At 39.6% G+C, this 19,048-nt stretch overlaps 2 protein-coding genes across 4 annotated transcripts in view; both read left to right on the top strand.

Moving 5' to 3' along the window:
• Window positions 1-6,758, top strand: part of tjp3 (tight junction protein 3) — a 32,438-nt gene extending 25,680 nt beyond the window's left edge. The window contains exons 21-31 of one of the 2 annotated variants that reach the window (XM_036587214.1): window positions 435-591; window positions 700-808; window positions 1,311-1,530; window positions 2,178-2,377; window positions 2,877-2,972; window positions 3,053-3,129; window positions 3,278-3,488; window positions 3,860-3,960; window positions 4,948-5,466; window positions 5,987-6,033; window positions 6,137-6,758. In XM_036587214.1, coding sequence (XP_036443107.1) covers window positions 435-591; window positions 700-808; window positions 1,311-1,530; window positions 2,178-2,377; window positions 2,877-2,972; window positions 3,053-3,129; window positions 3,278-3,488; window positions 3,860-3,960; window positions 4,948-5,466; window positions 5,987-6,033; window positions 6,137-6,275 — 1,876 coding nt within the window. In that variant the 3' untranslated portion in view covers window positions 6,276-6,758. The remainder of the gene's footprint in view (window positions 1-434; window positions 592-699; window positions 809-1,310; window positions 1,531-2,177; window positions 2,378-2,876; window positions 2,973-3,052; window positions 3,130-3,277; window positions 3,489-3,859; window positions 3,961-4,947; window positions 5,467-5,986; window positions 6,034-6,136) is intronic. The other variant, XM_036587215.1, reaches the window with a different exon arrangement.
• Window positions 6,759-7,665: 907 nt separating this feature from the next.
• Window positions 7,666-19,048, top strand: part of arhgap45b (Rho GTPase activating protein 45b) — a 40,543-nt gene continuing 29,160 nt past the window's right edge. The window contains exons 1-2 of one of the 2 annotated variants that reach the window (XM_036587217.1): window positions 7,666-8,066; window positions 12,541-12,934. In XM_036587217.1, coding sequence (XP_036443110.1) covers window positions 7,974-8,066; window positions 12,541-12,934 — 487 coding nt within the window. In that variant the 5' untranslated portion in view covers window positions 7,666-7,973. The other variant, XM_036587216.1, reaches the window with a different exon arrangement.

Genomic DNA, 19,048 nt, shown 5'->3' with positions numbered 1-19,048 from the left:
AGTTAGTTTATTCACGTTGAGATTTTTTTGTGCAAACTGGACCTCACTACAATTTTCATCCTAGTTATGGCCCCGCCTACATATGACTGAACACATCAGTCGAATTCTGTATTACTGAGTTTTTAAAACCACTGTGGCTTTAATATAACAGTCACGGAATAACTGTTACGTTGCTTGCCATGGCCTACTGTTAACAAAAAACATTGCTTGGTTCATGCATTGCTTATAGTGATTATTATTAATAAAACTAAATTAAACATTGCTGTATTTTGTTATATTCTGTTTTATCAATAATTCATAAAAAACTCTACTGTAAACCGGGTAAAATTACTGCAATGGCTGTTTGCTTTGATGCTGTAAAATTAGATTTGAAGGGTTTCCTTTTTTTCATAAATTTGTCCCCTCTGAAGTTCTTTCTTCTTCTTCCGTTGCAGGTACAGCTCAGACCAGAACTCGGTGGGCTTTGTTAAGGAGGGGAGCGTGGGTCTGCGGCTAGTGGGAGGAAATGATGTAGGGATTTTTGTAGGAGGAGTCCAGCCTAACAGCCCCGCCCAGAGGCAGGGCATGAAAGAGGGGGATCAGATTCTACAGGTTAGACTTATGAGACAATTAGTTATAAGAGTTATGGGAACTTAAGCATCCTGATAAATGTTCCACCGTCCAGTCTGCTAATATATGCTGTTCTACACTGGCACTCAGGTTAATGGGGTAGACTTTACTCACTTCACCAGAGAAGAGGCTGCCATGTTCCTTATGAATATTCGTGCTGGGGAACGCATAGACATCCTCACTCAGAATAAAATGGACAGTGAGTATAGATTTGCATCCTTGTTCAGCTGCACATGGAGGAATTTTCTCTGCCCTTCACACAGCAGACTGGGGTTTGATTCCCCATAGAGGAGGAAAGCACACCACTTTACATAAACGAAAGTCCTTGGGCAAGACTCCAAACGCTACATTCACCTACCAGTTACTATTAGAGCTAAGCCTTCAATTCAGGCCATAAATGTCAGCACTCATATGAGGAAAAAACCCACCTCTACAATAATGCTAACTTCTGCTAGCATGCCTGTGGGATTCTCTGAGCTTGTTAGCACTAAGCTAATGGCATTTCACATCAATATTTTGGGCACTTCTTCCATGTGTTACTTGAAGCTTATGACAGACATTCAAAGAATAAGTGTTTTGAATAAATACACCCAGGTTTATGCAACGATTGCTTTTCATCCCCCTAAAAAAAAGGGTGGGAGCTTAGCCCCCTCCCAGTGTTGTGTGTTGATGTTTGTTTTTATCCTGTATCCTTTTCTCAGTTTATAAGAAGATAATGAAGTCCAGCCTGGGCGATTCCTTCTACATCCGCACACACTTTGACCACGAGGCAGAGGGCAGCCACGGCCTGAGCTTCACTCGGGGAGAGGTGTTCCGTGTGGTGGACACCATGCACCGCGGCAAACTGGGTACATGGTTGGCCATTCGCATGGGAAATGACCTCCACGAGCAGGACAAAGGCACCATCCCCAACCAGACCAGGTGGGCTTGACAGCAACTGGTATTATCTGCATGTGGGCGTGGTTAATATATCCGCATGTGGCAGTGGTTGATAAGGTTTTGAACAGTCTTTGCTTCTCTAGCATGAGCACTGCTCATATATTTACCCCAGTATCACATCGTACCTCAGAAAAGCAGTGTTTACTCCTTTTTGTAGGTTGTTCTTGTAGAACTCGAAAATGATCTCTAGAATTATGTTATATGGTACGTTTTTGAGACTCCTCCACGATTTGATTTAAGTTTAGGCTATTCTAACCCTTACGTTTAGTTTGTTAGGACTCCAACTGATGTCTTTTATCACATAATAATGATGGGAAAGCCTTTGAATTATGTTTTGTTGTATATTTAGAATAGGGTGCCATACACTGAAACTCTCGATAAATAGTCTATATAAATGTGGCATTTATGAATGTACTTTAAAGATTCATGGCCTAACAAGGTATCTTCAGGCTCAGTATAAGGTAGTCCTAAGCTAAACTTAAGTTACACTAAGTTATTTTAAGCTGGACCAATGCAATACTTCAAACTGGGCCAGTGATCTTGCAAATCTCTTAACCCAGCTTCATGTTATAAATGCTGTGGTCTTGTCCAGTGCCATTGGAAGCTGACCTCAGCGTTTTGTGTCTCAGGGCTGAAACTCTTGCCAATGTGGAGCAGGCTCAGAGGATCCACGGAGCGGAGAGACAAGCCTCAGGCCCCAGAGCAGAGTTTTGGAAATTACGGGGTCTCAGAGGGGCTAAGAAAAATGTCCGAAGGACACGTGACGACCTTCTTCAGTTGACGATCCAGGGCAAATTTCCAGCATATGAGAAGGTCTTGCTGAGAGAGGGTAAGTAGAAGAGTGGACACTAGTTAAAATATGATTTATTATTATAACGTATTGTTTTATATATATATATATATATATATATATATATCACTGCTGTTGGAACAAAACCTTGTATCTCAGTTTTTATTGTTTTTCAGTTTTTGACATAATTTGAAAATGACTGTTGTCCTTTACATTATGTGTAAATTTCATGATGAGTGGACCACAGGAAATGTCCCAGAATGACTTGGAAAAAGGGTCTGGTTCCATTGACTTTAGTAAAGCAGGTTTATTCCTTCTCCTGTAGAGTTATCGTTTTGGAGATGCGAGGTTTTGTTCCGACAACAGAAATAAATATATATATATATATATATATATATATATATATATATATATATATATATAAGCTGTTGTAAAATTATATACATATCACAATACTAGTGCACCTTGCAGGCTTTCGTGATTAAGAATATTTGAATATTTGATTCTTATAAGGGATTTTTTGTTTGTTTTCTTGCAGCCAGCTTTAAACGCCCTATTGTCATTATGGGTCCACTGAATGATATTGCAAATGAGAAGCTGGCTAGCGGAATGCCTGATGAATATGAGATTGCAGGTAAGCTAACATTTCAGCTTTTGTGTGAAAAATTACCTTTTTTTTGTCATTGAAAATTGACTTGCTTTATATTTTTACAGAAATGGTTGCCAGGAGTGGTGGAGATAGCTCATCCTCCGTCATTAAACTGGACACAGTGAGAAAAATAGCAGAACAGGTATATTAGTTGCTGCTGAGCGTCATTTCCTTGCCTTTTATAAGATGTACAAGATGATCTAAGATGTCAGATCAGTGTGGCACTATTTCTTGCTTATAAATGATGAGGCTCTGGTTGTACTCAAATACCACTTAATTCTCTGTTGCAGGACAAGCACCCCCTGCTGGACATCACACCCACTGCAGTGGAGAGGCTCAGTTATATTCAGTATCACCCAATCGTGCTGTTCTTGGACCCACACAGTCGCAAAGATGTGAAAACTATGAGACAGAGATATTCTCCCCACTCCAACAAAAGCTCACGCAAGCTCTACGCACAAGCCTTGAAACTGAGGAAACACTACAGCCACATTTTTGCTGGTAGGCACACATGCACTTCTGTATAAAAGCGACTTTGTTTTGTTCTTTAATTTAATTTATTTTCTTATGATTAAACAGTACCGTAACTTTCATTTCAACATTAAGAGTGACACAGCTCATGCCATTCAACTCATTATATGATTAGTGTTAGGGCTAAATATTAATGTTAAGGATGTGCTATAATAAATATAATGCTATATAACTATATAATAACTCACTCCTCTCCAAAAACCGACGCCACAGCCCTCCTGTCCTCTGTAAATCTACGCCTGTGTGTCTGAACAGTTGTCACATTTTATTTACTGTATATACAGCACTGTGTATCATATTGTAATACACACATCATATTTTGCTCTTCCTTTATTCTTTAGGACGTATTGATCTGCAGCCAACTTCAAATGTGTGGTATGAAATTCTCAAAGAGAAGATTCGCCAACAGCAGTCTAAGCCTGTCTGGGTCTCAGAAGTGACGGTAAGGATTTTCTCTCTCTGCTCTAAGCTGTATATTGTGACCTGTACCATTCAAGATTGAGCCTCCTGACTCGGTCAGACAGTACATGGAGCGCTGAGGTTCTTAAGTCAACAGTTAGGCTGCAGTTTGGTCCAGTGTTCTAAATATACTAAGCATTGTTATTGACTGTTTGGAAGTGCAGATGCATACAGTAGATTCAGGGGTACCTTTAAACTTGGCCATTGATTAAATTCTCAGGGTAAGTAAGTAGCAGTACCAGACTACATGCAATTGGGATTACAAAAATCAAATAGTTGTAACTGAATACCTTTGAAAATATGCACAGGCTGCATCAGGTTACACTTACTTTTCTAATGTTTTTGCCTGGACAGTGTTAACTGAGTCATTGATTTACTGTGTGTGCCCATAGACTGCATAATAGTTGTCACTATGACTGATAACAGTTTATTATACAGGGAATATTAAGGCTGTGTCTTCTAGGGATGCACTATTAAGAATTTTTATAATTCCAATAATATGATGTAATAAAAAACAACACATTTACATAAACCTGCCTATCCAGACTAAAGGAAAAAGTTTAAAGTTTAGCCTTGTCCCTTTGCACTGAAGATATAAGGAATGTTTCAGCCTGGACTGTTTTTGTATGTCAAGAGTCGTGATTCAGGGTAGCCAGTCAGAAGAGACATAATTTACATATATCAGTCTTAAAGGCACAGTAATAAAAACAGTCTTTTTAATTCTAAGAGATAAAAAGAGGTTGGAAAATGGTCATATAGACATGAATTACTACAGTTTTTGGTAAAAGGTGAACCTCTGTGGAAAAAAATAACACAAGACAAATGTAGGATATGGGCCCTTTAAGTGATCTAAAATATCATATTACTGAGTACATTCTTAGTCATGTAATGTAACTACTGAACTACACATTTTAAGTAATTTACTCAACACTGCATTGCATAACTTCAGCATGATTCTCTGTGTATGTAGCTGGAGGGTGGTGGTGATGAGGAACTGGACGCACTCAGCCGCTCCAACAACACCGATTACCTCAGCGGAGCCAGTGACTACGAGGACACCGATGGTGAGGCTTATACAGATGGCGAGGCCTACACAGATAATGAGGACCTGGAGGAGCCCATGTCCAGCCAGCCAGGCACCATCACACGCCGGGGCACAGCGCTGGCCCGCTCCTCAGAACCAGCCGCCAGACAAAGCCCCAGCCCCGAGCCAGCCCTGAAGGAGGAGCCTGAATATGCCCTGCCTCCCATCCTCCACGTCCCAGAGCCACGATCCCCACGCTACTCCGCACACAGCCCCCCGCAGAGGGAGGAGGCACCATCACCAACCCAGCGCAGCTTCTCTGACTCAGACTTCAGTGCAGACCTTCCTCCACCCACCACCCCCTCTGAGGGGCCGCCGGATTTCAGGGCCCCGGATCCCACCGAATTCCCCCCAGAGAGCCCACCACCGGTCACACTCTCTACCATAGAGAACAAACTACAACAGGTACCGCACACCCAGACTTTACGAATCTTAAAGGGCTTGTGTCACGGCAAATTACAATTTTTCTCACTTTTTTGAGAAAATAAATAAATATTGTTGTATCAAAATGTACTGTTTGAAAAAACTTGAATCTCGAAAATGAGAACTTTACAGGAGAAGGAAAAACATGTTTTAATTTTAATGTAAGTCAAGGGAACCAGACTTTTTTCCAGGTAATTTTGGGCCATTTCTTTTGGTCCATTTATCATGAAATTTACCAACAATATAGAGGACAAGTATTATATATCAGAAACCGGGAAAAAAAACACACATTATATATATATATAAAACATTAACCAGACTAATTAATGAATATTGATATGAAGACACAGAAATAAATACAGTCAAACATGACTATTTAGATGGGCCTATGCACACCTTATATGGATGATTTGTGTCATCTTTTGCCTTATGATTTATGAAATGTACAATACTATATTTGGACAGAAAGATGTTAATGATCATTGATTTTTCTGTTTTTTAGACTCGCATGGCAGAGCCAGAAGAAAAGGCTGTCCCCTCCTATATTGTGTAAGTATCATCATGTATTATTGCTCAAGGAATTTATATCAGTTGTTAGTTTAATACACCAAAAAATGAAACACATTTTCAGTAACGTTTCTTTGATTCTCAGGTTGGCACATCATGAAGCAATGCTGATGCGAAGAACCCAGATCAGGGGCAGCGACAGTTCAGAGAACGACGATGATGATGACTACAATGACGAAGATGAAACCGATGACATGGAATGGGGTCCTGCCACAGAGCTTTAATTCACACACACTGCTACTTTTGTGACTTTTATGGCCACATGGACCACCATGGACCTGTGAAAATGACCAATTTTTATTTTTATTATATGTTTTTACCTTTTTTATGAGCTAATCTTATGGACCTACTCTGAGCACTCCAGACCCTGGACTGCATCTGAGGACTGCAGTGGGGATCTTTTCATTTGATGCTTTCACAACACTCTTGGACATATTTTCATGATGAAATGTTGCCCAGGAGAGCCTGGGCATATTTTATCGACTGTATTAAATCCCTTTATGTATTATAAACATGGACTGTTTTAGAATAAATACGTTTAACAAAAAAAAAATCACTTTCCAAGATTATTAATGAAGGTAGGTGTCATTGCAGTGTAAGCATTAAAATTACATATCACATAACAGAAATAGGATACATAGGAAGACACTGTAGGGGGAATTACAGAGACTATATTTAGTGATTAGACGTGGGTAGAGTTAGCTCACAACCGTCATCTGGCAAAAGTGGTGCTATTTCAACTGAACAAATAGAAGTAAACGTTGCATTAAAAACCAACTTCAGTGAAAATGCATAGAATCTAAAACTCCTCAGATACTGAAATCCTGATAGAACTACATTAAAATCTTCTTAGAACATTCTGCATCTATCAGCACAGGATTTTTTGGGTTTGTTCTTCTCTAAAATACTAAAGCTCCAAAGTGAGTAAAAAGCAGTAGGTGCAAAGCAGTCCAGGAGCTGAACCCAACTGTATTAAATTCAGTCAAATTACTGCAATAGAAATAAATCTGAGGACATAAATGAAAATAAGGAACAATCTTACAAACATATTTAAGTCCTATATTATTTGAAAAGACAAAATTATACAAAGGTCCATATAACTGAGCCAATGGAAGTAGTTACCCACATATGGTGGTGAATGTAGGGCATCATTGCAGGCTAGTTAAAGGGGAATTCCACAAATTTTTCAAAACATCTGCATTGTTGGATGGTAAAGATGTGAACAAAGTTATGTCCAGTGGTTTGATGTGAAATCCCTCGTTCTAGAGAAACCTGCCATGTTAGAATTCCTCACAGTGGTGGTAATAGGAACCAGACATCTGTTTTTACAGTACTTTTGCTTAATGTTTATTTCCAGACCACTGTTTTTTTTTTTTATCATCAACATTACATTCAAAAACTCATGTGTAGGTCCTTTAGTCATTTTGGTCAGCAAATAAAATAAAGTTCTAGATATCATCACCTATCACCACCACTGTGAATTAATCTGAGGGGGCAAGCTTCTCTACAATGCACTCTGAAGGAAGGACTCATGTTTACATCTTAACGACCGAATTGTGCAGAAAATCTGAAAAAGCGGTGGAATTCCCCTTCAGATAGACCCAACCCACAGCTTTAAAAGTGTGTAGCAGAAGGTGAGGAGTGTTAGCTAAGCCTGTACCTTAATGTGCTGCTTTCACTTGCCTTTGAGAAGGAAAAAAACAGCTCAAAGCGGATGTGGTGTCGGGCTGCTGTGAGCGCCGTTAGCAGGCGAGTGAACGTGTGATGAGCAGCAGGAGGGCACCGGGGCGCACAGGGCGCATGGAAAAGAGCCCGTAAAGAGCCGGAGTGCACTGAGATGGGGAGCAGGGGGGCGGGTGGGGGGTCTACAGTGTAAAGAAAAGCCAGAGAAGTAGCCCCGAGGACCCAACCTTGACGCTAAAATGTTCTCCAAAAAGAAAAAGGAACTGATAAAAACGCAGTCCATGTCAAAGAAGAGTGGAACAGGAAGCGCTTCGTCTCTCAGCTCCTCATCAGTAAGTAGCAGAGCATCCTCACCTCCTTCCTCCCGCCCTGCACCCCGCTCTCTGCTGCGGCCCTGCGGGGCCAGCAAAACCTTCCTGAGAGGGCGAACGGGATTCTGAGGGTCTGGAAACTCGCTGTGAGCTCGGTTTGGTTTGACTTTGACCTTCAGAGATTTAGTCTGACAGGAACGGTGGCTCTGAAGTGCCTGTCTAGGTGACGACGGTTGGTTGCTGCTAGCACCTTGCTCTCAAATTCGGAAATTTTAATAGGAATTTAAAGTACAAATTAAGCTGTTTTTAATATTTATTAGTGTTTTGTCGGGATATTGTTGGAAGTGCTTTCAGTAGACGATCAAATAGTGTAGTTTTAACTACTAATTTTCAGTTTACTTTGCTAAAGCTGACTGACACGCTGTGTTAGCAGAGCCTGTCAGCGTGTTCAGCGTCGCGCAGGATGGGCTCGGTTTCGCTCGGGTCTTTCCGTCGTTCGGTTTGTTCGGTTTTGTGAGACTTCTGTGAAAATGATGAAACGGGGAGCAGGTGGGAAAAGCAGCTACAGTCCATATTCGACGAGCCAGAGGGTCAAGAAGTCAGACAGTAAAACAAAACTGGATATCTTGCCCAATAGACCCAACGTGTGGCTCAAGCAGGTAGGTCCTCATGTCCTTCACTCGTCTTCTACAAGCGTAAGACTTCTGTATGTGTGTCTGATTAAGGCCGACTAGGGATGCACGATAATATCGGAATTATCGGTATCGGCGGACAAAAAAAATCGATATCAGATGTTTATATTTAACTGATATTTTAACCAGATATTTTCTGAGGTATTTATTGCACTATGGAGGAGCAAAACGTTTAAGCAGTGCTTGGTTACTGCTCTAAAATGTATGCATGTTATTCATTTTACTGCTTGTTTAACCTGATAGAATGATTGTACTTCTATGATGTGAACTTATATGTGTGATAGAGCACCTGTACAGGAAAAATATCGGCCCACAGTTCATAAATACAGGCCGAGCTTACTTGTGGTATTAATATTTTTATTTTAATACACTGTACCCTACCGATTTGGGTAATAACACTGAAGCCAGTGCTCATGGTTTATCATGAATTAGGCTGATGCGCTGTGTTACTGTTCATGAGCATCAAATTTAGATTGTGTTTATGAGCGGCATCTGTATTCGATTATATTATGTAGGCACTCATATTTCAGAAGGCCATACAGTGAAAGGTGCACTATGAGATCCACTGCCTCTCATTTTTCGTATGAGGTGTAAATGGGTTAGTTTATGGTGTTGTTAACATGTTGAAAACTCGTGCTTGTGCTGTTGGTATGCTTTAACTCCTGGTTCAGGGTGTGACAGGAAATAGGCCTCAGCGTTACACAACCGGCTCTTGTGAAAGAAGCTTCGTTTACCAACAGCTGTCTTGCAGACTTTGTCTAAACGTCTTGACCCGTGACCAGAAAAAAACAACACCTACAGATGGCGTGATGCCACGTTGTCATCTCCAATACAGACACTAACATTGAAACCTTAAGTATTGGTAAATACAGATACGGGTACAATGTCTTTTCAGTTAAAAATGACTAAACTTTAAAGGACCCATATCATGAAGAACCTCACTGAAGTAAAGGAGTTTGAAGTAGTATGTAGATCTTATATTTTGTATATGGAAACTGTGCTGCAAAAACAGCCTGCTTTGATTTCATTGTTTTTGTGATGTCAATCAACTAATGGACATATATCTTTATATTATATATTATAATGATATATAATATACTATTCATATTGAAGTTGTAAGGAGTGTTTTCAGCTCTGAGTGCTTTCAGAATGAGGCACAATGCAGGACAGCCAATCAGAACTGAGCTCATTTAGCATATATCTAGTATATCAGTCTTAAAGGCACAGTAACATAAACAGCCTGTTTCATTCTAAGGGATAGAGGAGTTGGAAAATGGTCATAAAAAACGAATTATGACTCTTTTGGTGCACAGTTGTTATAAGTGGACCTCGGGGGGAAAAAAATAAAATACAAATAAAATAAAGAAAAATGTAGGATTTGGTTCCTCTAAAATGAGCCGTTCTTAATTTAAGCACTTCGCTTGGGATGATCGTCTAAAAAATCTAAAACACTCGACTACCTTGATGAAAAAGAGCATACAGGGCTTGACAGTGAGCTTGTCCTGTGGAAGGTTAGAGCCACATTTTACTGTCCGAAGGCCAAAATCACTTGTCCACTAGAAAATGTCAATAACAATGTTTGCAAATGAGTGCAGTATTGTAGAAGTTTATTAAACTGTTACAACTAGCACTGAACAGTTCAGAATAAGAGAGTGAGAAAGACAGAGAGGAGAAAAGGGAGAGAAAATAATTCGGTCCTTCATTTCTTCCAGCTGTTCTGATTCAAGAGATGGAGCGAGAGATTTTAGCTCACTCGACTTAGTTTCTCAGATTGTTTTATAACTGTCTTCTCACTATGCCACAGTCAGTATTACTACCTCTCTTTTTTCTCTGACGTCTCTGTTACTCATTCATACACGCTTCCTCTCTCCTTCACATGTTCACGCTGTTTCACACCGTGTACTGAGGTAGTTCAGCTGCGCTAGGTGGCCAGCTGGAGTGCTAACGTTCTGTAATAGTTGTTAAAATTAAAGACACTCGCTCGCATTGAGCAAATCCTGCTTTTATACCTATGTAAAATAAGTTATCTTTAGATCTCAAGATAACTAAGTCGTGATCTCAGCATAGCAACTTAACTGTCTTGTGACAGCTCATGGCCTCTCCGGACTTCTGTAAAATCATTATAGCTGTAGGTTTATCATTATTATTATTATTATTATTATTATTATTATTATTACTATATGTGGCACTACAGGTTCTATTTTGTCTGTTCCAACCTATTAAATCACAGAAAAACGAAATATCGTAATGCATATTGTGTAACCTGAAAATGTCTTGAAGTATCTTGTGATATAATATTTTTACCCACAGCTAATGTAAAATTAATGTTATTAGAAAAGGACAGTTACATTGCGCGAGTAAGCTTTGTGGTTTGATGGTTACTTTTGCAGCTAATGTTGCTACTTACTCAGCCCAGATAACGCAAAACATCCCTTTTCATGGCTCACCCAGCCAGATCTGTCCCTGCAAGTGGGAGTACATTCTCATTCCTCTTTAGACTCATACATGTCAGCGTTAGGCCTTGGATTGACTCATTTTAGAGCTTGGCGCTTGACCAGGTAGGTTTCAAAAACATTCTGACTGCTTAACTTAATCGCAGCCTCTGAAGAGAAGCCCCCCGGTCTGTTTGTGCCCACTATGCATGTGACTCAGTAGGCTACTCTGTTGGGAAAGCGACAGAGCTTTAAACAGCTCTTATCATGGAAAACTAAATCTTCCTCACTTCTGTGTCCATGCAGTCCGTATTTGGAGACTAAGTTGCAAAAACGGCATGTTTTGAATTCATTGTTTTTGTGACTTTTTGTGAAAAAACAGCTTATAAGAAGTGTTTCAGCCTGGATTGCTTTTGAATGATACAAACTACAAGGCAGCCAATCAGAGCAGAGCTTATTTCCATATATCAGTCTTAAGGGAATAAAAACAGCTTGTTTAATTCTACTGGATAAAGAAAGATGGGAGATATGTAAACACGCAATCGTCATAAGTGGTTTTTAAAATGCAGAGTGAAGAATATCATGGAAAACATATTTTGCTCACTTTTTTTTAAATAAAAAAAGTTTGATGTAGTATGAAAACACAATGTTTCAGAAAGTACCTTTCACTCCCCAGTCCACACAGTCCATATATGGAAATTACCTGCAAAAACAGCTTATTTTGAACCCGTTGTTTTTGTGATGTGACAAAAATCAGCACATGTACATTTATCCTCCTATTCAGCCTACAGCAGTTTAGCCCCGTCCATTTACGCTGAAGTTACAAGGAGTGTTTCAGGCTAGACTGCTTTTTGAATGATGCCAGGCAATCAGAACAGAGCTCATTTACATATCTGTCTTAAAGGCACGGTAATAAAAACAGTTTAATTCTGTTTAATTCTAAGGGGTAACGGGAGTTCAGATAATGGTAATGTAAAAATCAGCTACGACTGTTTTTGGTACATAAACTCACACAAAGGACATCAGTGGACCTCAGAGGGAAAAATGCAGTACAAGAAAATGTAAGATATGTGCTGGAATTAACATGTCTACTCCTCTCAGAATACATTCATTTGTGTTTTGTAAAACAATTTCTTAGTTTATTTGCTGTTTTTACCTTATATATTTACTTGTTCAATCATACAAGTCCACTTTTATGACACATGTGACATCACACAGTGCGAGTGCTATTTCAGGCTAGATTTATGCCATTTCACAGAACCCCAGCTCCTTAAAGCCGCATTCTCGTACCATTCTTGTAATGTAGTTTACAGTATTTTCTCCCCAACTTAGAACTGTGTTTGTGACTCTGTTATTTTCCTTTCTTCTCAGCTGTCCATTCTCCAGGAGCAGCCTCGGAAAGATACTGTAGATTCCAGCACCTCTTCTTCTGCCAATCCTGCCAGTCTTTGCTCCTCTGTCGCAGATGCCCCGAGCTGCCCGGGCACTCCCTCTGCCCAGCACACCAAACTGGTGGGCTGCCCCTCCCCTGTGGGCACCCTGAAGAGACCCACAGCCCTGAGCCGCCATGCCAGCGCCGCAGGCTTTCCTCTCCAGTCGTGGGTGTTCAGCAAAGGCCAGGGCCGAGCAGCCATCGCCCAGAGCCCGCAGGCAGAGGCCGTGGAGATGCCCGCCATCATCGAGGTGGAGGACATCCCCTCGCTGCTGCGTGTGGTGGCCCGCTTCGCCGAGGCTGTGGAGAAACTGAAAGACGTGGTGCTGGAAGGTAAGAGACAGATGGGTTTCGGTTTGAGGAGAAACTGCTCAGTCAGGGTGAACGTGTCTCCGAGCCTTTCTGTTCAGCACACTTTTGAACTAAAAAACCTTTATGATACAGTTTTAAAGTGAACTGAACTCAAAGTGTCCCTCATCGTATTAAGCACAGTTTATCATATATCATTTAAAAGACCTGCTTTCCTGTAATCTATAAAGTAAATTCACTTGTGAATTCAAGTGAATTCACTTTTGCCTTCCTCTAAAACAGGCTTGGGATCATTTTTTAATTTAACTATAATCACTAATAACAGCCATCGATAATCGCTAAGTAAAGTAATCGATAAGTTATTTCTTTCCATTTAGTAAGAGTGAGCATTCATCACTCTGATCCGTGATCTGAAACTCCACTCCTGGTTTTATTCAAATTTACACGCACAGCAGTGAATGACTCACACTGACAATCCTGTTTTGATGTTTTGGGTTGTTTTTTTCAGACTCAGTGTGTTAAGGCTTTAAGGCTTTAAGGCTTTGACGTCTACTCTGAGATAAAAGGGAACATTATCTTAGATATATTGAGTGTTACTGTTTAATAAAAATATTGATATTTTTCAACAATTTTGTCTAATTTATCGCTTATTAAAATGTGCTTATTGTCCCAGCTCTACTCTAAAACATCTTCTGATTCACTATTATGTCACTGTGCAACTGCAGGCGGGGAAAAATAACATTGAAGATGAAAAAAGGCACAGTGTAATGAAATATTAAAGTAAAGAAAAAATCGAAATGACAATTCCTTGTATTGGTCTTATCTTTAGTCATATTAAGTGTGGTTCGTTATATGATACCATTTAAAAGACACAGTCTTGCTTTTCAGTAATCTTTTGTTGAAGTGTAAAGTCTTTTTCCCACCTCTAAAACGTCGTCAGATTTTAGATTACGTTACCATGCACCTGTGGGTGGGGACAATAATATTAAATCCTTAAAGTCTCAGGTTTATTACATACTACGGTTTATTATTCAGGAACTACAGGGACCTCAGTGCAAACTAGCTGAGTTATTCTTAGGTTTTAGAAGTGTGTGGTAAAACTCTGGGCCTGCCGGTGGGCCCTGGCTTTTTAAGGGTTAACCAATAATATCATGCCACCCCGTATCATAGAGAGAAAATGCTCAGCTAGCTCAGAGAGCTTCCCTGATACCATGTTTCACTCAGAAGTATGTCACAGCATGAGAGGAACATGCGTTACGATTTCTATCTCGTTGACTTTATTAATATACGTTTCAAAAAGGGCTCTTTGGAGCGATGCTGTAGAAAAGCCCCTATTGGTTCCCTGAAGAACCTCTCAATGGATGGTTCCTTCAAGAAAAGTAAGTAAGATATGTGAGTGTGAAGAACCTTTTTAAAGTTTAAGGAACCTCCTCATATCATGTATAGGTTTTTCGTAGAACTGCATATTCAAGCCAGGGACCATTTAGGAGTCTTTATTTTTGAGTGTACTTGAGCTGGGCTGTAAAAATGCAGCAGAATATTATGGTGCATCTAAAAATTGAACATGATTATCTAACCTTCTCTTATATTATCTCTTATATTACGATATTGTTGAAGCCAAAAAGCACTACATGTGTAAGATAATACATGTACATAACAATAACAATCATATGGTAATAATTTGTTTTTATACATTTCTGGGAATTTCCCTCCCCTGATGGCTCTCGCATAACAGCACAGGGGTCTTCATTTCTGGAATGCTGTCTTAAAGAGAAACTCTACAAGATTTTCCAAATTTCTGTGTGTCAGTTTGAGTCCACAGGTCATTTAGAGTGGTTAGATGTGAAATGCTATCATATACAGAATTGTTTACAGTGGTGGTGATGGGAACCAGGAGTCACAATGTCTACAACACAAGTATAGCCTATAGTTTCTACATATAATGATGATAATGGTAAAATAATATTAAATCTTAAAAACAAGTTTTCATTCTAAACTATTTTGCCTTACAACACCCTACATGTACCTCTCCACCATGACTGTATTACAAAATACATGTTATAGGCAAAAAGCAAATCTCAGACTTTAATGAAACAGTGTCTCAGTGTCTCAGACATCAAGCAGAGTGTTTATAACCGTTTCATGTAATTGCTCTCTGTGAGGCAGCTTTTAAAGGCATTTAACTCTTGAGGGGTCTGGTTCCAATCACCACCACTGTGGACAGTTCTGACTTGGTGAACTGAACTTGAACAAAGCATTTCACACCAAACCACTCTGAATGACTTTTTTACATCGTAATAAGTTAATTAATCAGAAATTTCCCCTTTAATGGGCATCATGTCTTTGGTTTTCTCTAGATTTTTTATTTCTTCAGATCAAGTGGTGGACCTTTGGTACTCTAACTAGCACAGCTCTTTGGCCAAACATCAAATAAAGCCTGAGGTCACAGTGTGACAGTGCTCGTGAGAGAGCTTGTGAAAGCAGAGCTGCTCTGCGAATCTAAAAATTGCCTTGAACTGCAACTTAATTGCCTAAAATGCAGTGACGGTCTTTCAAAGTAAGCACGAGAACAGCACTGTGTGTGCTAGATATGACAGTACACCTGATTATTGAACGTCGGCACATGTCTAGATGTGTATTGAATATCGGCACGTCTAGATGCGTCTCTAACTACTTTCAGAAAATAATCTTGGTCTATTGTGAAACATAAAAATTAAAAAGATTTTATTGTCTCTGTTTCCCAATACAGCAGTGGTCACCAACCCTAGTCCTGGAGATCTGCAGAGTCTAGTTCTAGCCAGAGTCTGTCACCCCTGCTCCAGCTAATTAACTTCTTCAGAAGTGCTTGATTGGCTGGGTTAAATGCATGTGTTGGGTAAGGAGGGGGCAGCATGTTAGACACAGGTTGCAACTAAAATGAGCAGGAAAGTAAATCTCCAGGAAGAGCTTTGGTGACCACTGCACTGCTGTATAAACTGTCCCTATATTTATATCCTACTTAGTGTATTTAGTAAATAATTCAGAATTGTATCAAAATAATTAAATCCAACTGTGGCGAAGTCTGAGACTTCTTGATAAATTGAATAATTTCTCAAAGAGTAGCAGTTGAATAGTGAGGTCACATATTTACACCCCCTGCTGTTAAACTTAATTAATGGATTTGTAGCACGAGTGTTCTTGTGGTTCTCACATACAGTTTTAGACCTGTATGTAAATGAAGGGAGGGAAAGCATGTGGGTCTAAACGGTCCATTGATAATAATCACTTCCTTTAAACAACGCTACAATCATCATGTAAAGGAAGGAGTTATTAATAAGCTGCAGTGTTTGTGTTCTAGAGGCGTATAGCACTCAGAGATTATTCATGAGTAGAGATTACAGCTGGGCAATATACCAATATTTATCATTATTGTGATAAATTACATTACGGTATGTCACAGTATGCTTTTCTGAGCGTATCATGGATATCATCAGTACCTAAAACACACATCACAACTGTATGTGTGACTTCACAGAGAGCTAATTAGGCCTGTTCAGTTGGGTTTAGTGCAGCACAGTGTGTGAAGTGTTGCATACAAATAATTGAATCCATGGTTTTTGAGTGTTTTCAAATTGTAGGCTTACCTCACCTGTTCTAACTTATCAGATGTCAGGAAAATAAATACCGTGACACATCATGTAATATAAAAAGCGTCCTGAAGTGTCAGGATACAACATTTTGCTATATTTCCCCCGCCTCTAATAGAGATCTGATTAGGCTTCAGACATTTGTCCTCTCTCCAGATGAAGTAGCTTTCTGCCGAGCTTGTTTCTTCTTTGCTGTTGTACATGCTCTGCTGTTTTATCTCATTTCACACCTATGAGTAGTTTTCTTTGATCTTCCTTACAGTGTCTGTGTGCAGCTACATGCAGACAAGAGCATGTTTTAGCTTCTAGCTCTTTTTTATTCAGTCACTAATTGACCTTAAATAGAGTGTGTTGAGAAAAATAAGTTTTCAAAAAAGTCTTTGCCCAGTAGCAGCGCCTTCCAAAATCTCTGCGTCCATATGAGAACACAAAAGGACATGAGCACACCAGCCCAGCAGGGTGACGATAATACCCCGTGAAATTTGATGCCCACCTCAGGAAGAACATTGTGAGCGTGTGCACTGCGCGGAATATAGAAATCAGGGATTTTCAAACAATATGATGGCGGAGTGTATTTAGTATCAGACTTCGATTCTGAGTGGAACAAAACACTGTTCCACTCAGAATCGAAGTCTGATTTGTGCTGGAAAATAAAAGCTTAAAAAAGTGAACTCGCGAGGGATTGGATTTATTCCAAACCTGACTTTGGGTAATGATCATCAAGACACATATGTTTATAATCATTGAGGTATTTTTAATGTTTGCAGTTGAAATGAGGCCCCATTCACAAGAGCAGAGTGCAAGACATTCGCAAACCTCTGCACTGCAGTTTAGTAAAGAAATAAAGCCAAACGTAAATTGCGGGGCACACAGAAACATCCCAGTCCTCAGTCATATTTCAGTCAGTGTTCTGCATATTTAATGAATAAAAACAGCTACAGATGCAAGTTAACATTGTCAAAAAGCTGCATTTTGCTCGTCCACACTGAGGATGGAGGTTTTAAAATTCTCCACCAAGTGAGTGTTTTACAAAATATCTTGTATATACTTGTGGGCAGGTCCTCAAATTTACATTGCATCAGTGTACTTAAATGGTAATATCCTGAAATATTTTGTTGTTTTCGTTAAAAATGAAAGAGATTCAACAGTTAAGAGTAATACAAACTACTTTTTTTAATTAAAAAGCAGAAAAAGATAAATATTGTTAGTGAGAAACAGATTTGTGGACACACTGCGGTAACGAGAAGTAGGTAAAAAATGGCAGAAAAAATAGAAAAAAAAATTACTTTTCACTGTACCATATAGAGCTCCAATTAATTTGACAGGGGAATCGTGGGCCAATGCTGATATCTGATTATTTTTTTTAAAGAAAATATCCGCTGATACCAAATGTTTCTGATATCATAGTCCATAATTAATATTCTGTGTTGTTACACCTCCATAAGCTACAGTACAAAAAAGTCAAAGAGAAATTTAATGTGCTCAATGTGGCAAAGTTTAATGTTCATTACAGGGGTTTTTCCTGAAAGAGCCAAAGAGAACAGTAATTTAGATGTTGCGTAAATCTTTTATGTAGGGATTTGGGTGAATCTAGCTTTAAATATTCACTAGGTGTACACATTTGTACCCTAATATAACACTAAATGTGTCTCTCTGTGTCTGTGAGTTCTCTGCCTTTTCAGTTGTGCAGCGATAGAGGTTTTCAGACATCAGCCGCACACCTGCTGAGGCAGCAGCACTGTGCGTACGTGATGCTTTGGGTCTGTACAGTTGAAGTGATTGATGGGTCTTGTGGCCGGATTTCTGCGATTCCTCACTGCTGCTCTAAAACTGCGCTTTGTCTTCAGTACGTATGGCCAAACAGCACGTAAAACAGAAGGTGTTTGTCCAGACTTGTAGTTAGGCCACCTGTCACACGATTGGTGCAGGAGGAAAAGGGGGCGTGGCCAGAGCCACATCAAGCTTCCGCTTGTTTCTCTGTGCTTCAGTTTCTGTGGCGCACCGCACTCAAACAGGAAACTACTCTCAGCGAACATCCCCCTTCCTCTCACAGCACAACACACACAGCACGGCAGACTCACTCTCAGCCCGCGTCACACCTCACCTGGGGCTTCATATCACACAATGAAAACATGCAGAGAATTTTCTAATAAATGCATTTTGGCTTTAAATTTCAGCACAAACTTGTTAAGTATTTCTCTGAATCCGAGTTATTTAACTACTAAAAGATCCAGTTATCACCCTTGATAACGAAAGCATGATGTAATACAGTATTAAAACAAATCAAAGTAGACCATTCCATGTTAATTGGTATGTGTGGTCATATTCAGCATGTATCATTAAATAACATTTTAAAGAAAACATTTTTGTTTTTCCATCAAAAATAAAAAGTCTTTTGCCCGCCTCTTAAACATTGTCAACTTTTTGATGACATCACTGTGCACCAGCAGGTGGGGAAAAGGGGTATTAAACTAATAATATGATAGTAATTTCACCTCCCCATCCAACCACC

This window comes from Colossoma macropomum, unplaced genomic scaffold, assembly GCF_904425465.1.
Source record: "Colossoma macropomum unplaced genomic scaffold, Colossoma_macropomum, whole genome shotgun sequence".
NCBI lineage: Eukaryota > Metazoa > Chordata > Actinopteri > Characiformes > Serrasalmidae > Colossoma > Colossoma macropomum.
The sequence above is the reverse complement of the archived record's forward strand: the minus strand, read 5'-3'. Positions and strand labels throughout refer to the sequence as shown.